We start from the raw sequence: 24,238 nt of genomic DNA, 5'->3' as shown, positions 1-24,238 counted from the left end.
AACCCAGAGGAAATGCGGTTTGGATTTGGGTCTTTTCTTCTCTTTCTTTCTTTTTTTAATTAAAGTTTATTGGGGTGAAAATTGTTAGTAAAGTTACATAGGTTTCAGGTGTACAATTCTATATTACATCATCTATATCTCACATTGTGTGTTCACCACCCAGAGTCAGTTCTCTTTCTATCATCATATATTGGATCCCCTTTACCCTCATCTACCACCCCCTTCTCCCCCCTTACCCTCTGGTAACTAAACTATTGTCTGTGTCTATGAGTTTTTGTTTATTTATTTGTTCGTCTTGTTCCTTTGTTGTTTTCTGTTTTATATACCACATATCAGTGAAATCATATGGTTCTCGACTTTTTCTGTCTGACTTATTTCACTTAGCATAATAATCTCAAGATCCATCCATGCTGTTGCAAATGGCACTATTTCATCTTTTCTTATGGCAGAATAGTATTCCATTGTGTATATATACCACAACTTCTTTATCCATTCATCTATCGAAGAACACTTTGGGTGCTTCCATGTCTTGGCCACCGTAAGTAAAGCTGCAATGAACATTGGAGCACGTATATCTTTACGGATAAATGTTCTCAGATTTTTTTGGGTAGATACCCAGGAGAGGGATTGCTGGGTCATATGGTTGGGTCTTTTCAAAAGAGTGGAATATGAAATCTTTTACAGATGCTCAAATGATATAGGAACAGAGAAAAGGATGTCACCTTTTTGTTTCTCTCAACCTTCCTGGTTTACATTATAACTAAATTTATTCTTACACCCAAGCCATCAAGTATATTTTAATAAATAGTATTTTATAATTTTGTTAACAGGATAATTTTCTTTTCCTAGAAAATTTTCATTTCTATTTCCTGTTTTCTACTTTTGGTAGAAAGCCCACATTTCCTGGTCACTTGTTTTAATATCCAGATACAAGTGTTGTGTGTTGCTACATGTCAGATGCATTTGTGATGGCATTTCATGTTTCAGAGAACGTCCAAAGTTTCACTTGTTAATCTTCATTCTTAGTAGGAGTAGCTCAATGATCCTGGTGAACTAGCAAGAATCTCTTCATGTTATTCTTATTTTCAATGTCTTGTTTTCTTTTCATTTCATGACACTGTTTTCGTTACCTTTTTTCAAAGTTGTGTCTTATATTAAGTATGTAGCTATGTGTGCCGCATCTGTGCTCATACTACATAAAACATGGTATTTTCAGGTCAAGTAGTAATGTTTGATTGTACACCTCACCAACACTGCAAGTGTTATCCAAACAGTGAAAATACGTATAACCATAGACTCCTCAGACTGTGAGACTGTGTCACATGCAAAGTGGCCCTAGAATCTTGCATAGAAAGGTAGCTGTATTGTACAATAGTAAGGCTGAGAAGAACCTTCCAGAGGAATGAAACCTACGCTGAAAAAAATTTAAATGTGAGGAATTTTAGTAATTTAAAATACTTAATTATTAATGTTTTATTATAAAAGTAATACATGTTCAAAGTGGGAAATGGAGAAAATATAGACAATTATGAGGATGAAAATAAAAAGCACCCAGAGAGTAGCCATCATCAATATTTGGGTATTTTTCTTAAAGTCTTTTTTTCTATGTCTTTATATAAACATTTTTTAACAAAATTATAATGCTAAATTATACATATTTTGTAGCCTTTTTTTATTTAGTATTAAATCCTGATCACTTCCCTGTGTCCTTAAGTATCTTGAAAATCTAATTTTAATAGCTGTATATTTCATCTTAACTTTTTACCATTTTGACATTGTTGAATATTTAGATTAATTATTGTAATTCATTCATTAGTGTATCATGTAGCACAGTGATACAAGTACAAATATTTCATAAATATTACCTGTCTAAATAGGAAAAGCTTACAATGTTCCTTACCACTACCAAGTAGTCTTATTCTCTTAAGAAGTTTATTAAGAAGATTTACTTACATAGGTCTGGTTCAGAACTTTGATAAATTATTCATTAATTTTTTTCCTGTGTAATAGTTTACATAGTGAGCTTACAATCAGAGAATAATTTAAATACTGCTTCTATGTGAACAAAAACAAATACAGATTATTTTTTCAAGTACCTGAAATACTGACTTTTACTTTCACCTTAATTGGTGGTGTACAATTATAGGAACAAATTTTCTGCCTCCTGCCTATCTTGCAAAAATGGTATTCCAAAAACTGTAATATGTGCTTACAGAAGTAGTTAGTGATATTGCAGAAGCAACTAATGAGTTAGTTGATTAATATAATAAGCCCTCTTTCATCAGGATTGCAGAGTTGTAGCATAAAATAAAATTTGTGCCCCAGAATAAACTGGCTCAGGGTATTCTTACTGGAATCAAATTTCTGGGCACTTTGACTCTTGCGTCCTACATCTCTGGTGTAGGATTAAATGTTGTTCCAAATCCCATGGAATGAAAACTAACAGGTAATGGCATTGTAGTAGCCATTTGAATCCCAGAGATAAACGGCTTGTTCCACAGGTATATATCATGCTCACTTAAAATGAAAAGGTCACAACACAGGTGAAGACTGAATTCCAATTAAATCGTTTGGTCTCTTACCAGTTTCTCTGAGGCCATCCAACTCTGAGGCTTGCACAGTCGCCCCAAGCCTTGGAGTGTACCCATTCGTTCATCTCCACTGTAAATGCTGGAGCTAACCAGCAAACGTTCAAAGAAAAATTGAACTATAAAATCAAGGTATATCATGAATTAGATGCAACTTATGGATATGTTTAATTTCTAACCTTTGTGGGATAAAATCATGATGTTAAAAACACTTCTTCCAGAAGAGAAAGGGAATTATGAGATGTGTGTGTGTGTGTGTCAGAGAGAGAGAGAGAGAGAGAGAATAGGGTGTACTCTGTACTAATCAAGTCACAATCTTGCTGCTGAAGTTGTCTTTAGACTCTTACAAGCTTTTCCTATATCACATTACTGAAGTATACAAAAATCTATAGATATTGAATGTGTACAACTTGATAAGTTTGCAGATAAGTATACACCTATGAAACAAGCCATCACTATAATAAAGGCCATAAATTTATCAATCACCTCCAAAAGTTTAGTCCCATACCCCCTCCCTTTTTTTAATATTGACTGTTTTGTTATGGTAAGAGCGCTTAATATAAGAACTACTCTCAGCAAATTTTAAGTACATGACACAGTATTGCTAACTGTAGGCCCTGTGTTGTGCAGGAGATCTCCAGAGCTTATTTGTTTTGTGTCACTGAAACTTTGTACACTTTGACTGGCACTTCTCCATTTCTCCTTCTCCCCAGCCCCTGGTAACCACTTTCTATTCTCTGGTTCTATGAGTTTGACTATTACAAGTTTTTCAGTTACCCAGGTGGTACTATCAAAATTTAAAAGTAAAAATAGCTAGGTCATTTTCCTATGTTACTAAAAATTCTTTCTCCTTCTTTAGGTCCTGCCTAAAAGTTAAACATCTCTCAGAAAAGAAAGATTAGATACATTTCCCTTTGATTTTCATTTAAAACACATACAATACACTCTTTTTTTCCAAATGTAGACTTACTAATATCAGATAGTAGGTATACCTCAACCTCCCGGTATCAATGTTCCTAAAATGATGTGCTTACATTAGTGTTTTGTCTGTGGATTGTATGTAATATGTATGTAAGAGAGAGTTCTACTTAATTCTTGATCTTCCTTAAAGTGAAAATTTTGCTTCAGGTATTTTTGTCATAAAATTTTTGTGTTTTAATTTTTTTAAGTGAATGAGCATTGGCTATTCCATGATGATTGTACAGTGGAAAGATTCTGTGACTCCCCTGATGGTGTTATGATTTGTGGCAGTCATGATGGAAGAGAAGTGTATGCAGTGACCCACGACCTGACTCCCACTGAAGGCTGGATCATGCAATTCAAGGTGAAAATGTTATAGTCTTGTCATGTAGATAACCATATACTAGCAAGATAAAAGTGAAAAAAAAATTGTGGAGACAAAGATCATCTAATATGTTATTGACTTTACATACTTTGAAAAATAAAATTTAATATTAGGGTAATATAGAACTCAAATATATAACTTAATGATTTAAAGTATTTTTTTTCTGAACTATTTCAAGGTGAACCTTTCATAAGAGTAAATGTGTTTCTGCTCAGGATTAAACAGTGATTGAGCAAATGTTGATAATAAAAATGTAGGACACTGAGATTAAAGCTATAACGATCATATCTACTTTTTTAATAAGAGCATTTTGATGTTTCTGAAGAAATAAAATTATGGAAAATAAAGGCATGGTTAGCATTAATGCCAACATCAATTTGGGCCAGGATTTTGGCCAAAATTTTATGTCAACCTATTCATCCTGTCTACCTCAGCCCCAATTTACTAGCAACAAGTGTCAAATGATAGCTGTCTCCATCAACAAAGGGTGTTGTGCCTTATTAAAAGTACCTTCTGTTATCACTTCATTGCATCTTACTTGTAGTGAAAGTGATTTATTGAGAGTCATAAATTGTAGGATAAAATAGGAACCTTGGTGAAGCTGTTAGCAATCCTTCTTGGTGGAGCATTCTGCCAACGAGAAGTGCCAGACCATTAGCACAACAAGCAACAATTTGTAAGAGCGGGCCCAGGCCTTCCAAGGCAGTCAGCCAGCCATGGCAGAAGCACAGGTTTCAGCTTCTCTGCAAACTCCCAGCGCAAAGTATTTGGCACTTTTTATAATTTGTCACCTTGGGCAACCATGTCGACTCCCCCATCCATCGGCAGAACGAATAATGAACCTGAAAATACAAGATGGAAATGGTGTAGTTAGTGTTCAAGTGATCGGCACCTTTTTTGCTGCCAAGTTCTGAGAGCAAAAATATGTAATACGGGTTTATTATCTTAACAATCTTGCTTCTCTGTTTATTAGATCTCTGTTGGATGTAAAGTGTCTGAAAAAGTTGCCCAGAATCAAATTCATGTGCAGTATTCTACTGACTTTGGTGTGAGCTGGAATTACCTGGTCCCTCAGTGTTTACCTGCAGACCCAAAATGCTCAGGAAGTGTTTCTCAGCCATCTGTATTCTTTCCAACTAAAGGATGGAAAAGGATCACCTACCCACTCCCTGAAAGCTTAGTGGGAAAGTAAGTAGAAAATTAAAAGAAAGCCTGGTTCCAAGCATCCAGAAGTAGATTAGGGACACTGTTGTTGAGCCTGAAATTCTGTATAATTCTGGATAAAATATTCTCTTCCCCCCCAACTCTAAAGGTTCTCTAATTGGCGACCTCCATGCTGAGCTAACTCAAAGGAGACCTCAGGTTGTAATTCTCAAACTTGTCAAGATGGGCCTTTGCAGGCCCTTTCATGTTCCACACCCCAGTATCTGCAAATCAGGACAGAGCAACAGTGATGGCCTTGGAGCCAGATGAAAAGGTGTATGTTACGTTGTGGACCTTGTAGACTGTGGTCCACCATGCATCATATGTGTTCCATGTTACTGCCTTGTCAATCCATGATAGACGGAGCCCGGAGCAAATCCTAAGTCATCATGCTGCTCATGCAAATCCTAACTCTTCATGCTGTTTGTACAGGTGTGGTTTGTAGGTTTTGTTTTTCTCTCGTCAAATCATGTTCTGCACCTGCAGTGAAAAGTAATTAGCTTGGAGCTGTGGTGAGCCAAGACGATTGCATTGTTCTCTGAAAAGTCTGTTCATGAGTTAATTTAAGACAATTCCAAAAGGCTTCTCTTCGACTGTAAAATTAGGGAAAAAAGATATATTAAAGAAAATGATAGGTGACCCTCCACCAGATGAATCACAGAATGTGGCAAAATGACAACCCTCCCTGTAAAACAGAATGATGATATGGGACCAGAGCATGTAGAGCCTGTGAGTAGGGTGCCTACCACACACAGCTTTTCCAGTGTCCCATAGATATCATTTACTACATAACCACTCACACTTTTCTGGAACAAATCTAAAGGGCTTAGTCAGTTAACATGTCAGGATGCTAAATTAGGATGCTTTCAGTTGCAGGTAACAGAAAACCCATTTCAAAGTCGCTCGATTAAAGAAGAAATGTATTATATCTATAATGAAAATATCCAAAAATAAGGGGACTCTAGGACTGGTTGATTTACAAGCTCAACAGTGTCTTCAAGACATTGTTATTTCTTACTCTCACTCTTCGTTCCACTGTCAACACATTGGCCACACTCAGCCTTAGGGCTGGTTCCCTTCATGAACATAGATGCCTTCCAGAAAACTGGAGCAGAATGCATCCTTATCTGTGTCCAATGGGAGAGAAAGAGTTGCTTTTCTTTCAAACAGAACCAGAGCAAGCACCTCCTGGCATCCCACCAGTTCGAATTAGTCAAGAATGCCTACAGTTCTTGACTAGTCAATAGTTCGGGCAGTTATATCATGATGACTGTCTCCTGTGACTCATCTGGGGTAAAATGCTTGCTGGGGACCCTCCACAATGTCCTTGCCTCGTTCTCTCCCCCCGTTCTCTCTCTTTTTTATAACGAAGTATAATCTACATTCAGTAAAATGCACACATCTTAATTGTTCAATACAGTCAGCTCTTCCCACTGTGTAACCCATGTAGCCCCACATAAAACGAGATGCAGAACACTTAAATCACCCCAGAAAGTTCTCTCATGCACTTTGGACTCCTTACACCAACATAGCATGGAGTATTTTAATATAAGGTTAATTGTGAGGCTTGTATTTTCCCCAAACGGCAGAGAAGAACAGTGATGAAATTAAAATCTCAGGAAAATGTCCTTTAATACAACCCTTTCACAATTGTTTTCTAATTAGCATAGTTACTCGGAGAATATTGATTATCTTTGGAGAATTCAGAAGTTTCTGTTTCCCAACCACCTGAGGGCTGGGTGTACACAGACAAAGCTCTGTCAAAGGATTCAGTCACCTTCTGTGCAATTTCAGAAATGCAATTAATGAATCTAAATTGCGATGCAGTCACAGGGCTCCTGATTTATGATGGTTTTGTGTTTTAAAATGTACCTATTGCTTGAAATAGAGATTTCACTGTATTTTCATTTTCTTTTCCATGTTTGCATACATATTATAAAATTTAAGTGAAACTGGCTTTAAAGTTTCATAACTAGAAATAGAAAGATAATGGCAGTTAGAAAACATTTTTTATTAATCCATTTTATCCTGTCAGAATATCTTAAGTGTTTTTCCTCTTGCTCACTGAGTGAATATGCAGGAAAATGGACCTGAATAAAGTTAACTTTTGTTTTTCACCCCTTTGCTTTTGTGTTGCCGACAGCCCAGTGAGGTTTAGGTTCTACCAGAAGTATTCAGATACGCAGTGGGCAATTGATAATTTCTACCTGGGCCCTGGATGCTTGGACAACTGCAAGGGCCATGGAGATTGCTTAAAGGAGCAGTGCATCTGTGATCCAGGATACTCTGGGCCCAACTGCTACTTGACTCACAGTCTGAAGGTAATATTAAAGCTCCTGATAGAAGCATTGACTCACATTGCAGGCCAGGCCTTAGGAACCAACTTAAGTGTGAGATTACTAATTTATAACAATGTCCTTTGGGGCCCCCCAGTAAATAAATCCTTTGGGTGGAAACTAGAAAATATGTCTTAGGTTTCTTAGATGCAAGAATATTAGGATCAAGTTCTAGTATAGTTTAGCCAAGTCATATATAAACCAGACTGAATGGATTCAAGAACATAAATAGTCTGCTTTTTTTAAAGCAGACTATTTACAGTCAATTTTAAGCTTTCTTTACTTTTTCAGTAGATGTACTGTTTGAAACAGAATATTGTTGTTATGAAATAAAGAGAAAGCATTTTCACAAAAAAATGAATTTTCAAAATGGATTCAATAGTCTTGAATTTTTGTTCAGAAATTCAGTTTCTGATTTGCTGAAAGGTCATTCTTGGAAACTTTAGCTGTTATATCATTATTTAATATGCAAAGCAAATACAGTTTCCCAACATAGTTGCCATATGTGCATTCTATTTCTGTGAATAAATGTAGTGCATTCATCATTTCAATAACAGGAAAATGACTAAGCTAAAAAAGTACAAGTGGTTGAAATCAAACATGTAAGGGGCAAACAGTGTAAACAAAACCTGTTCTGTCATTTTTTTCTATAATATTTCAACAACTTTGGAGTTGCTAAATTAAAAAAATAAAATTAGAGCAATGTTCACTTATGTCTGGAGTTGTTAGTCTGTTTGTTATCAAGTGAGAAACATAGCCACAAGTAATGAAGCAACTACAAAAAACAATCTGGTTTCTTTGATGACATTCATATTTCATTAGCATTTCTCAGTTGCATAGAAAATTGTACAAATCTGTATTATGAACTCTGATTCACAACTTTCTAATGGGAGTTTACATGGTGAATGATGCACGTCTTCTGACTCTAGTGTCTTATGTGTAAACCTCCATTTTTAAAATTGCATTTATTTGCTAACATCAGTGAGGTAAGACTGACATGTGACTATACATCATAACTATAGAGATGGTTATGTTCTAAGTTTGAAGAAAAGAGGGTCTATTTAAATCGTTTTAACTATACAATAAGATAGCAACTAGACTAATCTCTTAAATAAGTGAAAAGGTGTGCAGTTTTTTGGTATAGAGTTACTGCCATTACAATTATAAAAAATTATTTTCATGACGTAGTTCTACCATTAAAAAACATTGGTAGAAATGTTTTTTAAAGTTTCCTGACTAGAAATTGGAAGATAATGGCAGTCAGAAAACATGTTTTATTAATCCATTTCCTCCTGTCAGAGTGTCTTAAATGTTTTTCCTCTCACTCACTGAGTGCACATGCAGGAACATGGACCTGAATAAAGTTAGCTTTTGTTTTTCACTCCTTTGCTCAACCCAGTGCAAAACTATATTATGGGCAAAATGAATGTACTATGGGAAAAATGAATAGAAAAATCAAGATCTTGCTAGGATGTGAGGGAATGAAGTATTTTTACATCAAATGTATCCATACCCTAATATTTAATTTTCTACTCTCTGGAAAATAGACTATTCCTGGTTGTTGACCATTCTTAGTTAAAAGGATAAACTGGAGGCCCAGGGAAAGTCTTTTATTCTAGATTTTGAGTACTTCTCCCCATCATCCTGAATCTTGGCCCTGATAAACAAATGAAAAGTCTTTCAAATTGCCTTCCAAGTTTAATTTCCTTTGACTTAGTATGGAAAGCTTTGGTTTCATTTCACGTATCCCTACCTAACCATATAGACATTCTAAATTCATTCCGTGCTGGAAACTGAAGGGTCCTGGTTGCCTAAAGCAGTCTCCAAGGTGAGGGTAAACACTCCTGGAGAAAATAAGACAACCCAATGGGAAATGTTAGGGGAAAAAGTACCAGAATATCTATTTTATAATATTTTATCTTATTTCATTGAATTTTCATTTTTTGTGCATGTTCATAATATAATAAATTACAATAGTACTTTTACATACCATATAAAAAACCATTTTGGGAGTACATTCTTAAATAACTTTTTACAAATAGGAGTATCACTGTACTCAATCTTATTTATGTTTTACGATTCTCTCGAGACTTGAAATTCCAGTTATTGAACATTATTTAAGCAGTTTAAATAATCTTTACTGTACAATGGAAAAGCACATTATGAAGGTATCCAGTTGTTATTTTTAATATATTTGGAAAAGCATTTGAAATCAGTTCTAATTTTTTAAAGTCCAGGACATAACTCTGCATTGTCTTAACTATTTCTTAGTCATTATCTGAAATTGTTATATTCTTAAACACATGCCTTTTTTTTTCCAGACTTTCTTGAAGGAACGCTTTGATAGTGAAGAGATCAAGCCTGATTTATGGATGTCCTTAGAAGGTGGGAGTACTTGTACCGAGTGTGGGATTCTTGCCGAGGACACTGCACTCTATTTTGGGGGATCTACTGTGAGACAAGCTATTACTCAAGATCTGGATCTCAGAGGGGCAAAGTAAGTCATTTTCCGGTTATTGTCGTCACAACTTAGCAAATTAGCCCCAAAGCAAGGAGCACTTGTGGAAGAAGTTGTTATCCAGGACTTGAGTAGACGATTTGTTCTAATTAACTGTTCTGATGGATAATATGTGCTTACATTTAGATTCCTGCAATACTGGGGGCGCATCGGTAGTGAGAACAACATGACCTCCTGCCATCGGCCCATCTGCCGGAAGGAAGGCGTGCTGTTGGACTACTCTACCGATGGAGGCACGTTTCAGGGGTGAACACCATGCCTGGGAGCAGATTCCCAAATTCCATCCAATGCCCCTCAGAAAAGTCTCCGCAAAGCTTTGCTGACTTTGCAATGTGAATAGTGAGAGTTACAAAAAGAAAGTTATGGATGTGAGCTGTGTTACACATTCCATACATGTGACTTCTGTGTTATGCAAAATCTACCAAAAAAGGGAGAAAAGACAGAAATCGTATTTTAAAAATTAACTCCAAAGTTAACGAGTAAAGAAAATAATCTCTATGCTTAACTGAAGCTTGATTATAAATGATACAATTAAGAAATAATTGTTATAGTTTTCCAAGTAAAAGAATACCTTTAGTATTCTTTTTAGTTTTAAAAAGCTTTTGTGTGAACAAGTGTGTAATGAATGCTAAGAGAATCTACAAGAAAACTTTATTAATTATGAAAGAAGAGAGTCTGAATTTGTGAGTGTATCATACACTATTTTCACAAAATTCTGTTTTATTATTTTGAAACAACTGAAACCAGACCAATAATAAAGACCATGAGGTCTTTAGAAAATCACCTTTGGCAGATAGACATTATTCTTAATAACTAACAGATAAATAGAAGGTCCTAAAGTATTTGACAGTATTTGAAAGGTGTTTTCTTAAGTAATTTAAGCATTCTACCTACAGTCTTATCAATTGTTGAGAGGCAAACTTCATATCAGTCCAAGAAATCACAAATTGCATACAATTATAATTTCAAAATACTGGTTTTTATCTAGAAACATTCAAAACATTGGTGTATCTCATTTTTTATGAAAAATAATGCGTGTGGGAATCTAAAACAAAATTTTAAAAGCAGAAAATACATAATTTTTACTTTAGTGTTTTTATTTGGGGTCAAGTATTTCTAAGTACCCTTTCCCTCATATCATCAGCCTCATTTTGTAACAATATGTATAAGTAGTGAACACTTACATTAAAGTCAGCGAAATCAATCCTCATTACCTGGTTGAAGAGTTCTTTGGGCAGCTTACAGTAGTTGCAGGATACTGGTGGTTTGTGGGGGTTTTTCCAGATGTATCACTATGTTGATATATTTGTTATTATAGGAATTACTTGGACTTTGCTCCATGAGATGGATTATCAGAAATACATTTCTGTGAGACACGACTACATCCTTCTTCCTGAGGATGCCCTCACCAACACAACTCGACTTCGCTGGTGGCAGCCTTTTGTGATCAGCAATGGACTTGTAGTCTCCGGGGTGGAGCGTGCCCAGTGGGCACTAGACAACATTTTGATTGGCGGGGCAGAAATCAATCCCAGTCAACTGGTTGACACTTTTGATGACGGTAAGAATTAACTCACTCACTTTCCTGTGAGTCGTTTGTCTGCTTATGCCTTTGGATGAATTTCTCCATAAAAAGCTTTTAAAAGAGTGACTAGCACATATTCAGTGTTCAACAAATGTTTGCTTTTATTTTGCCCGGCAGTTTATAAATCTTCAAGGTTGGCGGCTGGTTGAAATGTCAACTGGGAATTTAATAAATCCTGCTAAAGATAAAATGTCTAACTCTCAATATAATTTGAAATGTCAATACCCTACAATAATTTCCATTTCTTTAGGAATTTCTGTACTACAGATACACATTGCATTGGTTCAAAAGTGTACCAAGAATAAGTTTGCAATGGTGAAAGTTACCCAGACTAGCAATTACATTTTAAAAGTTCATTCATCATTATACTACTAGTACTTAATAATCTTTTCTAGATTTGATTTCTCATCTTGGATTTATGTTTATACCAATTAAACAAAATAAAAATCAATCTTAAAGCGTAAGCAAAAAGCTTAGACATTCAAGTAATTCAACAATAAGCCAGTCAGTTCAAGAGAAAGACCTGTCATATTATTTCCAATTTACCTTTACAGAAGGCACTTCTCATGAAGAAAACTGGAGTTTTTACCCTAATGCAGTAAGGACAGCAGGATTCTGTGGCAATCCATCCTTCCACCTCTACTGGCCAAATAAAAAGAAGGACAAGACCCATAACGTGCTCTCCTCCAGAGAACTTATTATACAGCCAGGATATATGATGCAGTTTAAGGTCAGGAGAAGTGGTTCTTTGAAACTGAGTATGGCATTACATTTGGGGAGGCGGTGTGGGGAGAATGCTTATTTGGACAACTATAAAGAAATGATTGATTTCATTCATTAAAAGAGACTTTATCTTATGATAAAAGAAGTAATCTTTCATAAAGGCCTTTACCATGTAGGATTATTTGAGCATAGATAAAATTTATAAGGATATTGGGACATAGCAAGAAATGTAACCGTATTATGTCTCAGATATGTAATCTTGAGTGCCCTTTCCCAGACTTTGACAATAGGGAGGTTCAAGGTCATAGGTCTTTTCTCGTGTTCTACATCCCTCGTTCCCAGCCACATCCTTTATGAGTGAAGGCTTTTCCTCTACCCAGCCTACACTGTGGCCATGTCAAAGTCATCATGTTTGATTTAAGGTGATTGGAGCCTCCTCTTTTGCTTCCTCTATCAACTCAGAACTGAAGAGACTGACATTTTCTTCTCTATCCAAAATCAATTTGTTTTGTTTTGTTTTTTAACGTTTGTCCCCAAAAACTTAATAATTGAAGTATCACTAAAACTGCATTTTTTTAAATCATCATAGGCATTCTAAGCACCACATCCAACACCTTTCTCCCATTCCTCATCCTTCCTTTCCTCTCTGTACCATTTGACACTATTTCCTTGCCCTCCCCAGCCCGTGACATTCGCTTTCCCCTTGGCTTCTGAGATCTCTGCCAATTCTCCTCTTATCTTCTTGATATCTACTTCTATCTCCTTTTTGGCTCCTCTGCTTCCTTCAGCCCTCTAAATGTCAGCGTTTTTCAGTACCTCTCCTGAGCTTTCTCCTCCCATCGTGTACATTCTCATCATTGGGAATTTCATTCATCCCTGGCTTCAGGTATCATATCTTTAAGACAACCCTCAAATTCACATGCCAACTTTGACTGAGTCACCACAATTAATTCAGTGCTTTAATAGTCTGTGTACATTTCTACACCTTTGTCTTATTGCCATCTCAACTCAACATGTCTTAGCAGTGAACTTCATATCTTCCCTCCCCATACTAGCTCCTCTTTCTGATTTTCCTATTTCTATTAATGGCGCTACCTTTCACCTATTCACCAACTTTAAATTTTAAACTAGTCTTTGATTTTTCACTTTTCCTATCTAATCATTTACTGCATCCTTTTAATTCTAATTTCCAATGTTCCTGTCACCCATCCCATTCTTCTCTGTTTGCCCTATTACCCCCTCCATTCTGGCCCTGATTAAATCAATAGTCCATTAACTAATCTTTCCATCTCTAATCTCGCTCTGCTAACACCTGTCTTTAAGAGCACAAATTGATCTTTACAAAGTACAGCTCGGAGCTCATAATTCCATTGCTCATAAACTTTTAATGACCCCATTGCCTTCAAAATTAAGGTCAAATATCTTAGACTACAATTCATAGTTTGCCAAACTCAATCCTTCTTCTCCCTAAATGTCTTTCTCCTATCTCTACCTCTCACACTCTTCCCGGATTTCAGAGACAGATCACATGCACCCTGCTTGATGAATTATTTTCTTTTTTTTAATTGTAATATATTTGACATATAACATTGTGTAAATTTAAGTTGTACGACAAGAGTATTTTATACATTTGTATTCTGTAATATGATTGCCATTATAGCAATAGGTAGCACCTCTATCATGTCACATAATTATCATTCCTTTTTGTGATTGGAATAATTACAATCTTCTACATCTAATGAATTATTTTTAATCCACTTAAATACAATATCTCCTTATAAAGCAGCACAGCATTTTATTTGTATCTTTTATGATTTCCATTTCCATTTTTGGAATATGCTTCTATTCTCTCTCCGAAGCCAGAGTTGTTTTATTCATGAGTGTATGGCCTGAAATTTTTAGCACTAACCTTCTCCAGTATCAGGCCTGAAATAGGACTTGTTGATTAAGTAGATGATTAGGACTTAAATTTGAATCACCAAATTTTTATAGAATTTGTGCATTATTGATTATTCAAATACTTAGTCACACATAATATGGATAGCTTTTATTCATATGGGAATGAAAAAACCCTAAGAATGAATATTAAGTAATTACAAATAAAAAAATTCAATAGTAGCATCAAGGAAGTTAGGCTATCAATGAAAATGTTTTGAACCAGTAATACTTTGAGTTCCTTTCCATTAATTCTCCACATTACATGTTACCTTCCTTTTGGCCAATTTATCTTCTCCAAATTTATGACTAATATGTTATACTAATTAATTAAATAGAAATAGTACTTTTTAACCTTATTTCTTTACAAAATTGCATGTCTTAAACTGAAGTCAAAAGAATGTGTTTTTGGTGTTCTGGTAGGCTGCTCTATAAAAGCTGAATATTTCTTGATTACTTATCAGAGTCACAATGAAAACAGATGGGATTTCTAATTAACAATAACTGTTAGTTAATCTTGCATGATACATATTGATTATGTTTGTTTTAGATTGTGGTGGGTTGTGAAGCCATTTCTTGTGGTGACCTTCATTCCGTAATGTTGGAGTACACTAAGGATGCAAGGTTTGTGAAGTACTTGTTTCCCCCAAATTTGAATACACAGTTCAAATGATTGTCTATTTTTAAGGCAACTGTTTACAGAGGAGTAATCTTTTGTATTAAAAGTGTCAGTTCATGTGTATTTCACATGTACAAATGTCATTCACATAAAATTTACGTCTTGTTTTCAAATTTTTTCTTCTAACCAAGAAAACTCTATTTTCACACTAGGCTACAGCCAACAAACTTTATATTTTAAAATAAGTAAGACATTGCATTTGTTCTCAAAGTAGGAGCCTCTTATTATTCATGTTGCTCATGTTCAAACAACTTGAATAAAAATTTAAATCAATGAAAGATCTGACTATGCTTCATCCAGAGTCACAGCTGCTGAAACATAGTGGCAGTGTCAAAGAAAATTCTGACCCAGTTCAGTTACCTTATTAAGGCGTTGATAGGCCTGTCTCCCACAAACACTCTTCAAAATGAATTATAGTAGTGAGTTAAGTTTGGTCAGACAGAAACTTTTGCCAGTTAACTCCGGGTACCTCTCTGGTAATGGTATCAGTGGGAGGAAACCATTAGAGTGCAGCACCGTGAATGCTGTTGTTTGATTCTGTTATGAATATATTATGTGCTTGTAAAGAGTTAGAATATATCTTGCATGGAATTATTTTCAATTTTTATTTTTATTGTCTGTAATTATAAATAGGCATAGGAAATAATAAATTTACATTGAAATGTCTTAATTTAACCCAACCCCAAAGCATTACCTCGACATTAGACAGGTCATCTATTTCTCTTAAGCGCTGTCTAATTCAACCTCTTTGGTTTCTACAGGTCCGATTCCTGGCAACTTGTTCAGACTCAATGCCTTCCTTCCTCTTCGAACAGCATCGGCTGTTCCCCATTCCAGTTCCATGAAGCCACCATCTACAATGCTGTCAACAGCTCGAGCTGGAAGAGAATCACCATTCAGCTGCCTGACCATGTCTCCTCCAGGTAGGTTGTGTACTAGGGTAAACTTTGTGGAATTATCTGGCATTCTCTACATAGCTTATACAGTGAGCTGAGAGCAACTGATAAAATGAGGCTGGAGTTTTAGTTGCAGCCCTAGTACCCCCTCCCTTTTTCTCTCCCTCCTCTCACCAACTCTTGCCCCAAAATGGCAATTGCATGTCCAAAGAAGAAATAGGAAGAGATAGGATCATGTTTGTAAATGACTCGTAGATCTCGAATTTCCTTTTGACTAAATGCCACGGCACATGCAAACTCAATCACAGGCCCCAAATCACAGATCTCCAACCAAAACCTGTAGTTGGTACTATATCTTTCCCAGTGTTCTGTGCTCCAAAGGCTGCACTCATCTCGGATACAAATACTCTGTGGAGTGTGGATGGTTGGTCAGGATACGAAAAGTCGCAGAATACACAAAATGGAGTGCAATCTTCCTAGAGGAACATTTATTATACTCAAAAGATTTAGAAAATGATAGGCCTCTATGGGAAAAATAGACACAGATTTATTAGGAATAGAATAGGAAATTCACATCAAATTTTCAGGGAAGGCACATGCTTCCAGAATGGCATTTTGCGACATACTCCCAAAGTCTGAGGAGTACACGTTCACTCACCTCTGCCAATCGGTGCTTCAGGGAGAAGTTTGGGAAGCCCTTTTCTCAGAAGTAGTCCCCATTCCTAGAGCTAGAGGCTGGGCACAGCCATGGGAAATAACAGCCTACTGAATCCCTTCTGTCTCTGTGGGACTTTCAGTGCCACACAGTTCCGCTGGATCCAGAAGGGGGAAGAAACTGAGAAGCAAAGCTGGGCGATTGACCATGTGTACATCGGAGAGGCTTGCCCCAGGCTGTGCAGTGGGCATGGATACTGTACCACCGGCGCCGTCTGCATCTGTGATGAAAGCTTCCAAGGTCTGAATCCCAGACTGTCATTTTTGACGCAGGAGAGGATGAGGTTCTCCTCAACACGTGTACAGAGGCCACTAGGAAATGGACATATACTCCAGCCTGGGGGACTTAGGATGGATGACACACTCTTGGTTCACAGTTATTTATCTTTGAAATGAATTATCATAGATAACTTCATGCTATGTTCCTTGAACTATTTTTTTTAACGCAGATTTTCTCCACTCAGAAAATCTATAGTACCTCACATTTCCCGTCTTCCATATAACTCCCTGCCCCCACTCCTACCCCTGACACTTTATTTCCACTCTGGGCCTCTCTCCTTCCTAGTCTAGTTGCCCATTCCTGGATACTTCGCCAGTATTCCTTCTCTCTCACAGCTTCTCCCAACAGCAGCTGCACCTGTCCCCCCAAGACGTAACTGACAATTCAAAATGTTCTGTTTCCCAAGTCACTCTCTCACACAGAAAAAGCTTTCATGACTCAAAAAAAAAAAAAATGAAAACTACATTTTACTGCTTGAGTTTCTAGAGACTGAGTATACTTGGGACAGTGTATCTACTCAACTCTGACATCATCAGAAGTTGCTCTGCTGGCTTGTAAGAGGGCCTGCAGCCCGGCTTTCCTTTGATGCAATGTTTCTAACAGGTTTCTGCCTCTACTGTTACAAAGTTCACTTTACATCATGCCCGCTGGCTCCTCAAAGCCTAACACTTGGCATACAGCTATGCTCAGCACATCTCTCGTGAATGAACCCTTGCATTGCCTTATGCTTTTCTATTTACACAGTGTCCACCAATTTGTTCAGTGGGGTCATTTAGTGCTTATGATATCCCCAGAAGTTAGCTATGGTTAGTGTAAGTATTCCTACTTTACAGGTAAAGAAACGGAGACTCAGGGAGGTTAAATGACTTGCCTAAGGTCACACAGCTAGTAAGTGTCAGAAAAAAAGCTGGTACTCAGATTGTTCTTTCCAGTCAGCCTTGCTGTCTCTCAAAGCTGAGAGATTTTGCCAGAGGGGACCAGAATTATGCAATTTCCCCATGTGTACAATGTAAGAATCCACAGATTTGAATTCTGGAGTAGAATCTAGTTAGGTTTCTTGGCTGATGCTATTTCCTGGCCTCCCGATGAAATGAGTATGACTAAGGTAGACTGCTGCGTGTACTGATGGTAGGGATTGCTCTGTGGTCATCGTTCCCCCAGTCTCATTGTGGCTGAAACCAGCTGGGTCTGTCTGTGTACGAGCTGGAGAATTTGAATTTTAGGCAAATGAACAAATCAGATGTCTCACAAGGAATCCTAGATGTCTGGAATTTTCCCTCTCCCCTGGTCCAACAGAGCTGTGACCTTTTAATTTTGAACTACTGTGGACATTTGGAAAAGTTGGGCTGTTCATATCAAGGGGAAATGCAAGCACATACACATTTGCTAATGTAGCGTCTCACTTAAATGCCAGTGTTTCAGCTTGGTGGTCTCTGAGAGACACTCCAGTTTATTCATTATGTATGTATTTATCCCAGCTTCACTATTCAACATCTTATATTGCTAAGTATTGTGCTAGATGCTAGAATTCAATGATGAATAAAACACAGACTCGCTGTCAAGAATCCTCAAGTATAGAGCTGTAAGAAGAACAAGAACATGACTTGTGGTATCTTATTTTCTGCTTCAAAGTCATGCCAGGGGGGAAGAAATTAGGCTGGCCTCTCATGCCAGGGTGAGAGCTCCCTACTGAGAACCACCGTTGGGAAACATATAGGCCCCACCGGATGCTGTGGTATTTAAATAATAGGTTTACACGAGCAAGAAGTACACCTACACATTTTAGTAAACATTGACTCAGAGATAATGGGATTTATTTCAGCAGTGTAAGCCAATAATTGCTAAAATAAAAGGGAAACATTTATTTCTGGGAGTCTATATCTGCTTGGCATTTTGGCATTCTTACAATGACAACAGTGGATTAAATCTGATATTGAATACTTGTTCCTAAGCTTTGACGATTCTGCTTGTTCCAGCTAATTTTTGCGATTTTTCCCTTCCCTCTAGGTGATGATTGCTCTGTTTTCAGTCATGATCTTCCCAGTTATATTAAAGATAATTTTGAGTCAGCAAGAGTCACTGAGGCAAACTGGGAGACCATTCAAGGCGGAGTGATAGGGAGTGGCTGTGGGCAGCTGGCACCCTATGCCCATGGAGACTCGCTCTACTTTAATGGCTGTCAGATAAGGCAAGCTGCCACCAAACCTCTGGATCTCACTCGAGCAAGGTAACAAAACTCCTGTCATAGTCCAGACACAGCCCCAGTCTCAAGACTGGCTATTGTCCACTGTCTATGAGATATGGTCACAAACGGAATGGAACAGGTGTCACTAAGCAGTGGACACCGAATCATCATTTGAATTTAGTATGAGGAAGCATTGTATGTTTTCACAACTGAGGATTATGCTTTGCTTAAATTTATTGTGGAATTACCTTACATTTCTTCATACACACTAGCTGAGTAATGGTGACATAGGCATAAGCCTAGAGAAATGGCCCAATGTAAAAAAATTGATGCATATCAAATCAACAGATTGTACACCTTAAACTTACACACTGTTTTATGTCAATTATATCTCAATAAAGTTGCAAAAATAAATAAGTAAAAAATAAAAAGTCCGCTATGGATAATCTATATAGATAATTCAATGTAGACCATTTGCAAGCATGTAAATATACATGTGTACGTGAAATAGATTTGCAGTCATGCAATCATATACCTATATTTAACACACGTAGTCGCAATAGATAGAAATGGAGGATGGGTGGGTGGGTGGGTGGGTGGATGGATGGATGGATGGATGGATGGGAACTTTACAAATTCACATGCTAGAGGAATTGCATGTTAATGTGGAATAGAGTGAGCAGAGACTGTGCAAATCAACTAGGGAATTAACAGAGAGAAAGACCCCAGGAGGGCTGGATCTCCTTCCCCACTTCCTCCCCTTCCTGGCTCTGCCACCTTAGCCAGTACAAACACAGCTTTTTAATCTGTATAATTCAAGAAAAGATTGCAAGGCTTCATAAGGTTTGCAAAATACTGGATTAGAGTATTCCCTGAATGCTAAAAAGCATTCAGTAGCTACCAGTATATTTGCGAATTAAATATTTAGTTAATAAGAATGTAGATGTTGGGGGTGGCCAGTTAGCTCAGTTTGTTAGAGCGTGGTGCTAATAACACCAAGGTTGCCGGTTCGATACCCCCATGGGCCAGTGAGCTGTGCCCTCCTTTAAAAAAGAAAAAAAAAAAAAAAGAAAAGAATGTAGATGTTTGCTTGAGGCTTTTCACTTTGGAAAATGTTAGTAGTATATTTTCAGACGCAGAAGGGCAAGTTTGGGGGCCTTCAATATGATAAACAATGAAAATATAATACAATTAATTCCGGTATGGCAACCATGGAGATACCAAAAGTTGTTGTATCGCCCCATCCCATTTTTTCCTACCAAAAAGGTATACTTAATTTAGAGACCACTTGATGTTTTCCTTGGCCCCATATAGAGCTACAACTAGCTGCTGACTTAACTGTTATATACCACATTGTACAAGTAACTTTGTTTCAAATTAATTTATACATTTACAAGTTTAAATGTATTTATGCATTTAAGCTTTATTTGACCACGTACCCTAAGTGGGACTGAATCACTGAGGATAGCCGTCCTGTGTTTTGAAGCTGTCTATTGTAAGGGTAAGGATACCTGTCAGAAGCAAAAGGACATGTCAAAGAACAGCAGGCATGGTCCAGAGCCTGCACGTCTAACTCAGTTTCCCCTCCACTCTGATCTCCAGACAGCCTTTCCTAAAACAGACGTGACAATTTATCCTTGTGTAGCTGCTATTCAGCCTGGAGCTACTTGTAAACAAGTATGTGGCATAAATATCATGATTTTATTCTTTGCCCTCTCCATGTCCTCAGCTGCCTGTTGGGCCCATACCATACCATTCAGAGAATGGAAGGTGTTTCGGATAAAATACTCTAACAAGGTTTCCAACATCATGAAAAAGAGGACAGATCATTGAAAACCAGGATTGTTTTCTTTGTGTAGAAAACCAGCCTTTCCGAGGTTATTTTTCGTGCGCATGATATAAAGAGAAAGTAACCACGTTTTACTACGAATGTGATTTGGCCATAACACTGGATGCTTCTATCTTTACTACATGATGAACTCAGGAATCATGGGCTTTAGAAACAAGAAAGATTTATTTTTTTTAATTAGACAGTAGAACTCCTTTATACATCCTGAACCTTGGGTGAAGACAGTTTCCCCTCGTGTTTTTCAGCAAAATCATGTTTGTCTTGCAAATCGGGAGCCCAGCGCAGACAGACAGCTGCAACAGCGACGTGAGCGGCCCCCATGCGGTGGACAGGGCGGTGCTGCTGCAGTACAGCGTCAACAACGGCATCACGTGGCACGTCATCGCGCAGCACCAGCCCAAGGACTTCACACAGGCCCAGAGAGTGTCATACAACGTCCCCCTGTAAGTGGCCTGCTAGGAAGCGTAGTTTCACGCCCCGTCCCTGAGAATCAGAGGTAGAGCTAGAGGTTTGGTGACGTTGCTGGACCAAAGCCACAAATGTCGGTGGTGGCAGAACCACGACTGACCCAGGACTCCATTGGGTTCCTGTTTCCTAGTAGGACAACAGGCAAAGTTGAAGCAATGCGTAGGGCAAGAGAGAACAGAGAATAACAACAGTGCTTTTTGCATGTTTTCCTTCCTCTGACCAGTATTTGTAGTCCTTTAGAAAACACCATTTTTAACTTTCTGCTGAATACACTTATTCGAAAACGTTCTGAGGATAGGCAACTTTTTGTGACGCTTGTGCCCCCAGCTTCTAGCACAGCGCTCATCACACAGAAGGCACATCATGTTTGTTAACCAAACGTGCTGCTCTTCCAGGTACTAGTGTAGCAAGGGGGATACGGAGGAGAGATGTAAAAGTATTACAAGTCCTTAAAGAGCCAATAAAACGTAATGCTGCTTAGACATAAGCCAATCTAAATTCCATACCCAAAGTTTTGTTGACTTAGATTAGCCTATTATATTTGAAGTCTGGAAGTTACATACCAGAAAGTTCTCTGTTTTCTAATGGTTAACCACTTTGTCCTTCTATCTGTGACCCAGGGAGGCACGGATGAAAGGAGTGTTACTGCGCTGGTGGCAACCACGCCACAATGGAACAGGTCATGACCAGTGGGCTTTGGACCATGTGGAGGTCGTCTTGTGAGTATCTGATACGTAGCATCCCATGTTCTTTTCAGAAAAGAAAGGTTTGAAACTCCCTTGGTATAGCACACTCCTTAATTCAGTAAGAACTATTCCTGAAGAGATGCCCATAGGACTTTGGCTTATACTCTTCGGCTACTGCAATTTATAATTCAAGTCAACGTGAAATAATAAAGCCCCGGATATAATTTAATGTACCTTAGAAAACTTCAATAAGCAAAAAAAATGTATTTAAGGATTTGACAATATTAGTTAAATTGGATCAAACAAAAGTCTCCAAAAATGAGAAACAATGCCTTCGCCAGATCTGGGTTGCTTATAAAATGGAATGATGTCTTAAAGAGGGAAACCATCTGTATTGGTTAATGTACAGAGTATTCCTAGTCAATATGCCCAATAACAAACACCTGTCTTAGCTACAGATGCCCGAGGCATTCTTCCATTTAATACCGTGGTTGCAACTATCAGGTTGGTGCCAAAGTAATTGCGGTTTAAAATAATTGTGAAAACCACAATTACTTTTGCACCAACCTAGTAGAACAAAGAATTCATGGTTTTAGATTCCTCCTGACCAATCCTAGCACCTAACAAGTTAAGTGTGCTCAACCATGGTTTCTCCCATATGATAGGGTTGGCACCACTGTCACCTAGCCGGGTTGACTGTTCCACAGAGAGATGACTTGCTTTTTCTCTAACAATCTAGTTCCTGTAGAACTGGAATGCTTATGTCTCGACGGGTTCGGACTGATGGCTCCAAGTGGTTGGCAAGGAGAGGCGAATCTTCTCGGTAGATAGGTTCAAATGTTCATTCTTTTTACCAAATCAAAAATGAAATCAGTCCCTTGGCTGATTTCACTCATTTTGAAAGCAAATTTAAGTGATTAATTGGTAGGAAAACTACCAGATTTGTTTTCTTTCAATCATAGCCATGAGCTGAATTTTTCAGTCTTGAGTTAGCCTTCGTCTTAGTTTTCACTGAGGCACCTGCTTGCATGGCATCCATATCAATCCCCAAATCTGAGAGCAACCTGGTCCCTACACAAGCCCCCACTGTGCGCTCTGCTGCTTTGGACAACTTGCTGGGCTCTGCCTCCACAAGACAAAGTTGAAGTTTAAAATAACATTTCAGACTCATTTGAACCTACATATGAGGCTGATGTTTTACTTAGATATTGATTTCCTCAGACGACATTATTCCAGGAGAATAGAATAACCTGGGCTCTAAAATAAATACATATATGGTAAGGCTGGAGAGAGATGTCCAAATAGACCAAAACCATGCTTAAAGCCGTTCTGCCCTGGTTACTTTCCTTTCAGAGCAGCGCTTCTCAATCTGATTGGACATCAGAAGACCTTAAGAGCTTTGGAAGCATCAGCAAATGTCCCAATACCCAGGCCCATCCCGACAGATAATTTGGTTTAAATTGACCTGCAGTGGGACCTGAGCATCAGTCTTTTTAAAAAATGATTCCAAAAACTTATTGATAATCAAATTTAGAGTCAAAACCACTTTGTATCTCTCAAGTCTCTTGCCAAGAAAGTTTACATTAATGGGGCTTCTTGTGCCTGACAAAGCATTACCAACTCCTGTGGAAACTTCAAAATTTGTCCTCAAAAGAAGGCAGAACACTAATACTGCCCATAGATAGACATAATAACTCTTAATACTGCATATGTTTGAGTAGATATTTCTTCTCCTGCCACCCAGCCAAGACATTACAGTACCTATTTTAGGTTCCAGAGGCGTATCATCACCATAAGTCCCTCCCTTGAACTACAGTTAAGGAGCAGATGGAGTCAGAAGTGCAAACACAGTCCCCTGGTATGAAATAACCCTTCACAACTCACATGCAGAACTCTGTTCTCTGATTCCTGTTGACCTGCTGCCTCAGAGGCTCTCAAAACACCCACAAGAAGCTTCACCACACCGTTCCCAAGGGAACCTTCTGGAATACTGGTGTTGGTATTAATTTTTATAAGCAGCTACCAGTATCATGATATTATTACAAGAATCAAGTTCAGATATGAAATGTATCACATTGATCATACCTATTGTTTCTGGTATTATTCTGGAGCAATAATCTGTATCAATAAAGACTTCACTTTTATTCCACCTCCAGAATTTTAATATTTTGAAGATTTTATAACTTACCAGGCACCTCTCTGCTCTGATTCTGCATTATTGTCTCAAAGTCTCAGGGCACTAAAACGT

At 37.7% G+C, this 24,238-nt stretch overlaps 1 protein-coding gene across 4 annotated transcripts in view; it reads left to right on the top strand.

Moving 5' to 3' along the window:
* RELN (reelin) overlaps positions 1 to 24,238 on the top strand; it is a 504,226-nt gene that overhangs the window by 471,029 nt on the left and 8,959 nt on the right. For 3 of the 4 annotated variants that reach the window (XM_074340625.2, XM_074340624.2, XM_074340626.2), the window contains exons 51-63: positions 3,758 to 3,912; positions 4,907 to 5,121; positions 7,280 to 7,457; positions 9,794 to 9,969; positions 10,117 to 10,223; positions 11,309 to 11,551; positions 12,130 to 12,305; positions 14,784 to 14,857; positions 15,674 to 15,835; positions 16,606 to 16,763; positions 18,810 to 19,029; positions 21,082 to 21,279; positions 21,925 to 22,023. In XM_074340625.2, coding sequence (XP_074196726.2) covers positions 3,758 to 3,912; positions 4,907 to 5,121; positions 7,280 to 7,457; positions 9,794 to 9,969; positions 10,117 to 10,223; positions 11,309 to 11,551; positions 12,130 to 12,305; positions 14,784 to 14,857; positions 15,674 to 15,835; positions 16,606 to 16,763; positions 18,810 to 19,029; positions 21,082 to 21,279; positions 21,925 to 22,023 — 2,161 coding nt within the window. Of the gene's footprint in view, positions 1 to 3,757; positions 3,913 to 4,906; positions 5,122 to 7,279; positions 7,458 to 9,793; positions 9,970 to 10,116; positions 10,224 to 11,308; positions 11,552 to 12,129; positions 12,306 to 14,783; positions 14,858 to 15,673; positions 15,836 to 16,605; positions 16,764 to 18,809; positions 19,030 to 21,081; positions 21,280 to 21,924; positions 22,024 to 22,729; positions 22,814 to 24,238 lie in introns of all 4 variants that reach the window. The other variant, XM_074340623.2, reaches the window with a different exon arrangement.

This window comes from Rhinolophus sinicus, chromosome 4 (assembly GCF_057876585.1).
Source record: "Rhinolophus sinicus isolate RSI-liver-muscle chromosome 4, RSI-T2T, whole genome shotgun sequence".
Classification (NCBI taxonomy): domain Eukaryota; kingdom Metazoa; phylum Chordata; class Mammalia; order Chiroptera; family Rhinolophidae; genus Rhinolophus; species Rhinolophus sinicus.
Note: the sequence above shows the minus strand (reverse complement) of the source record. Positions and strands in the feature narration are given on the sequence as shown.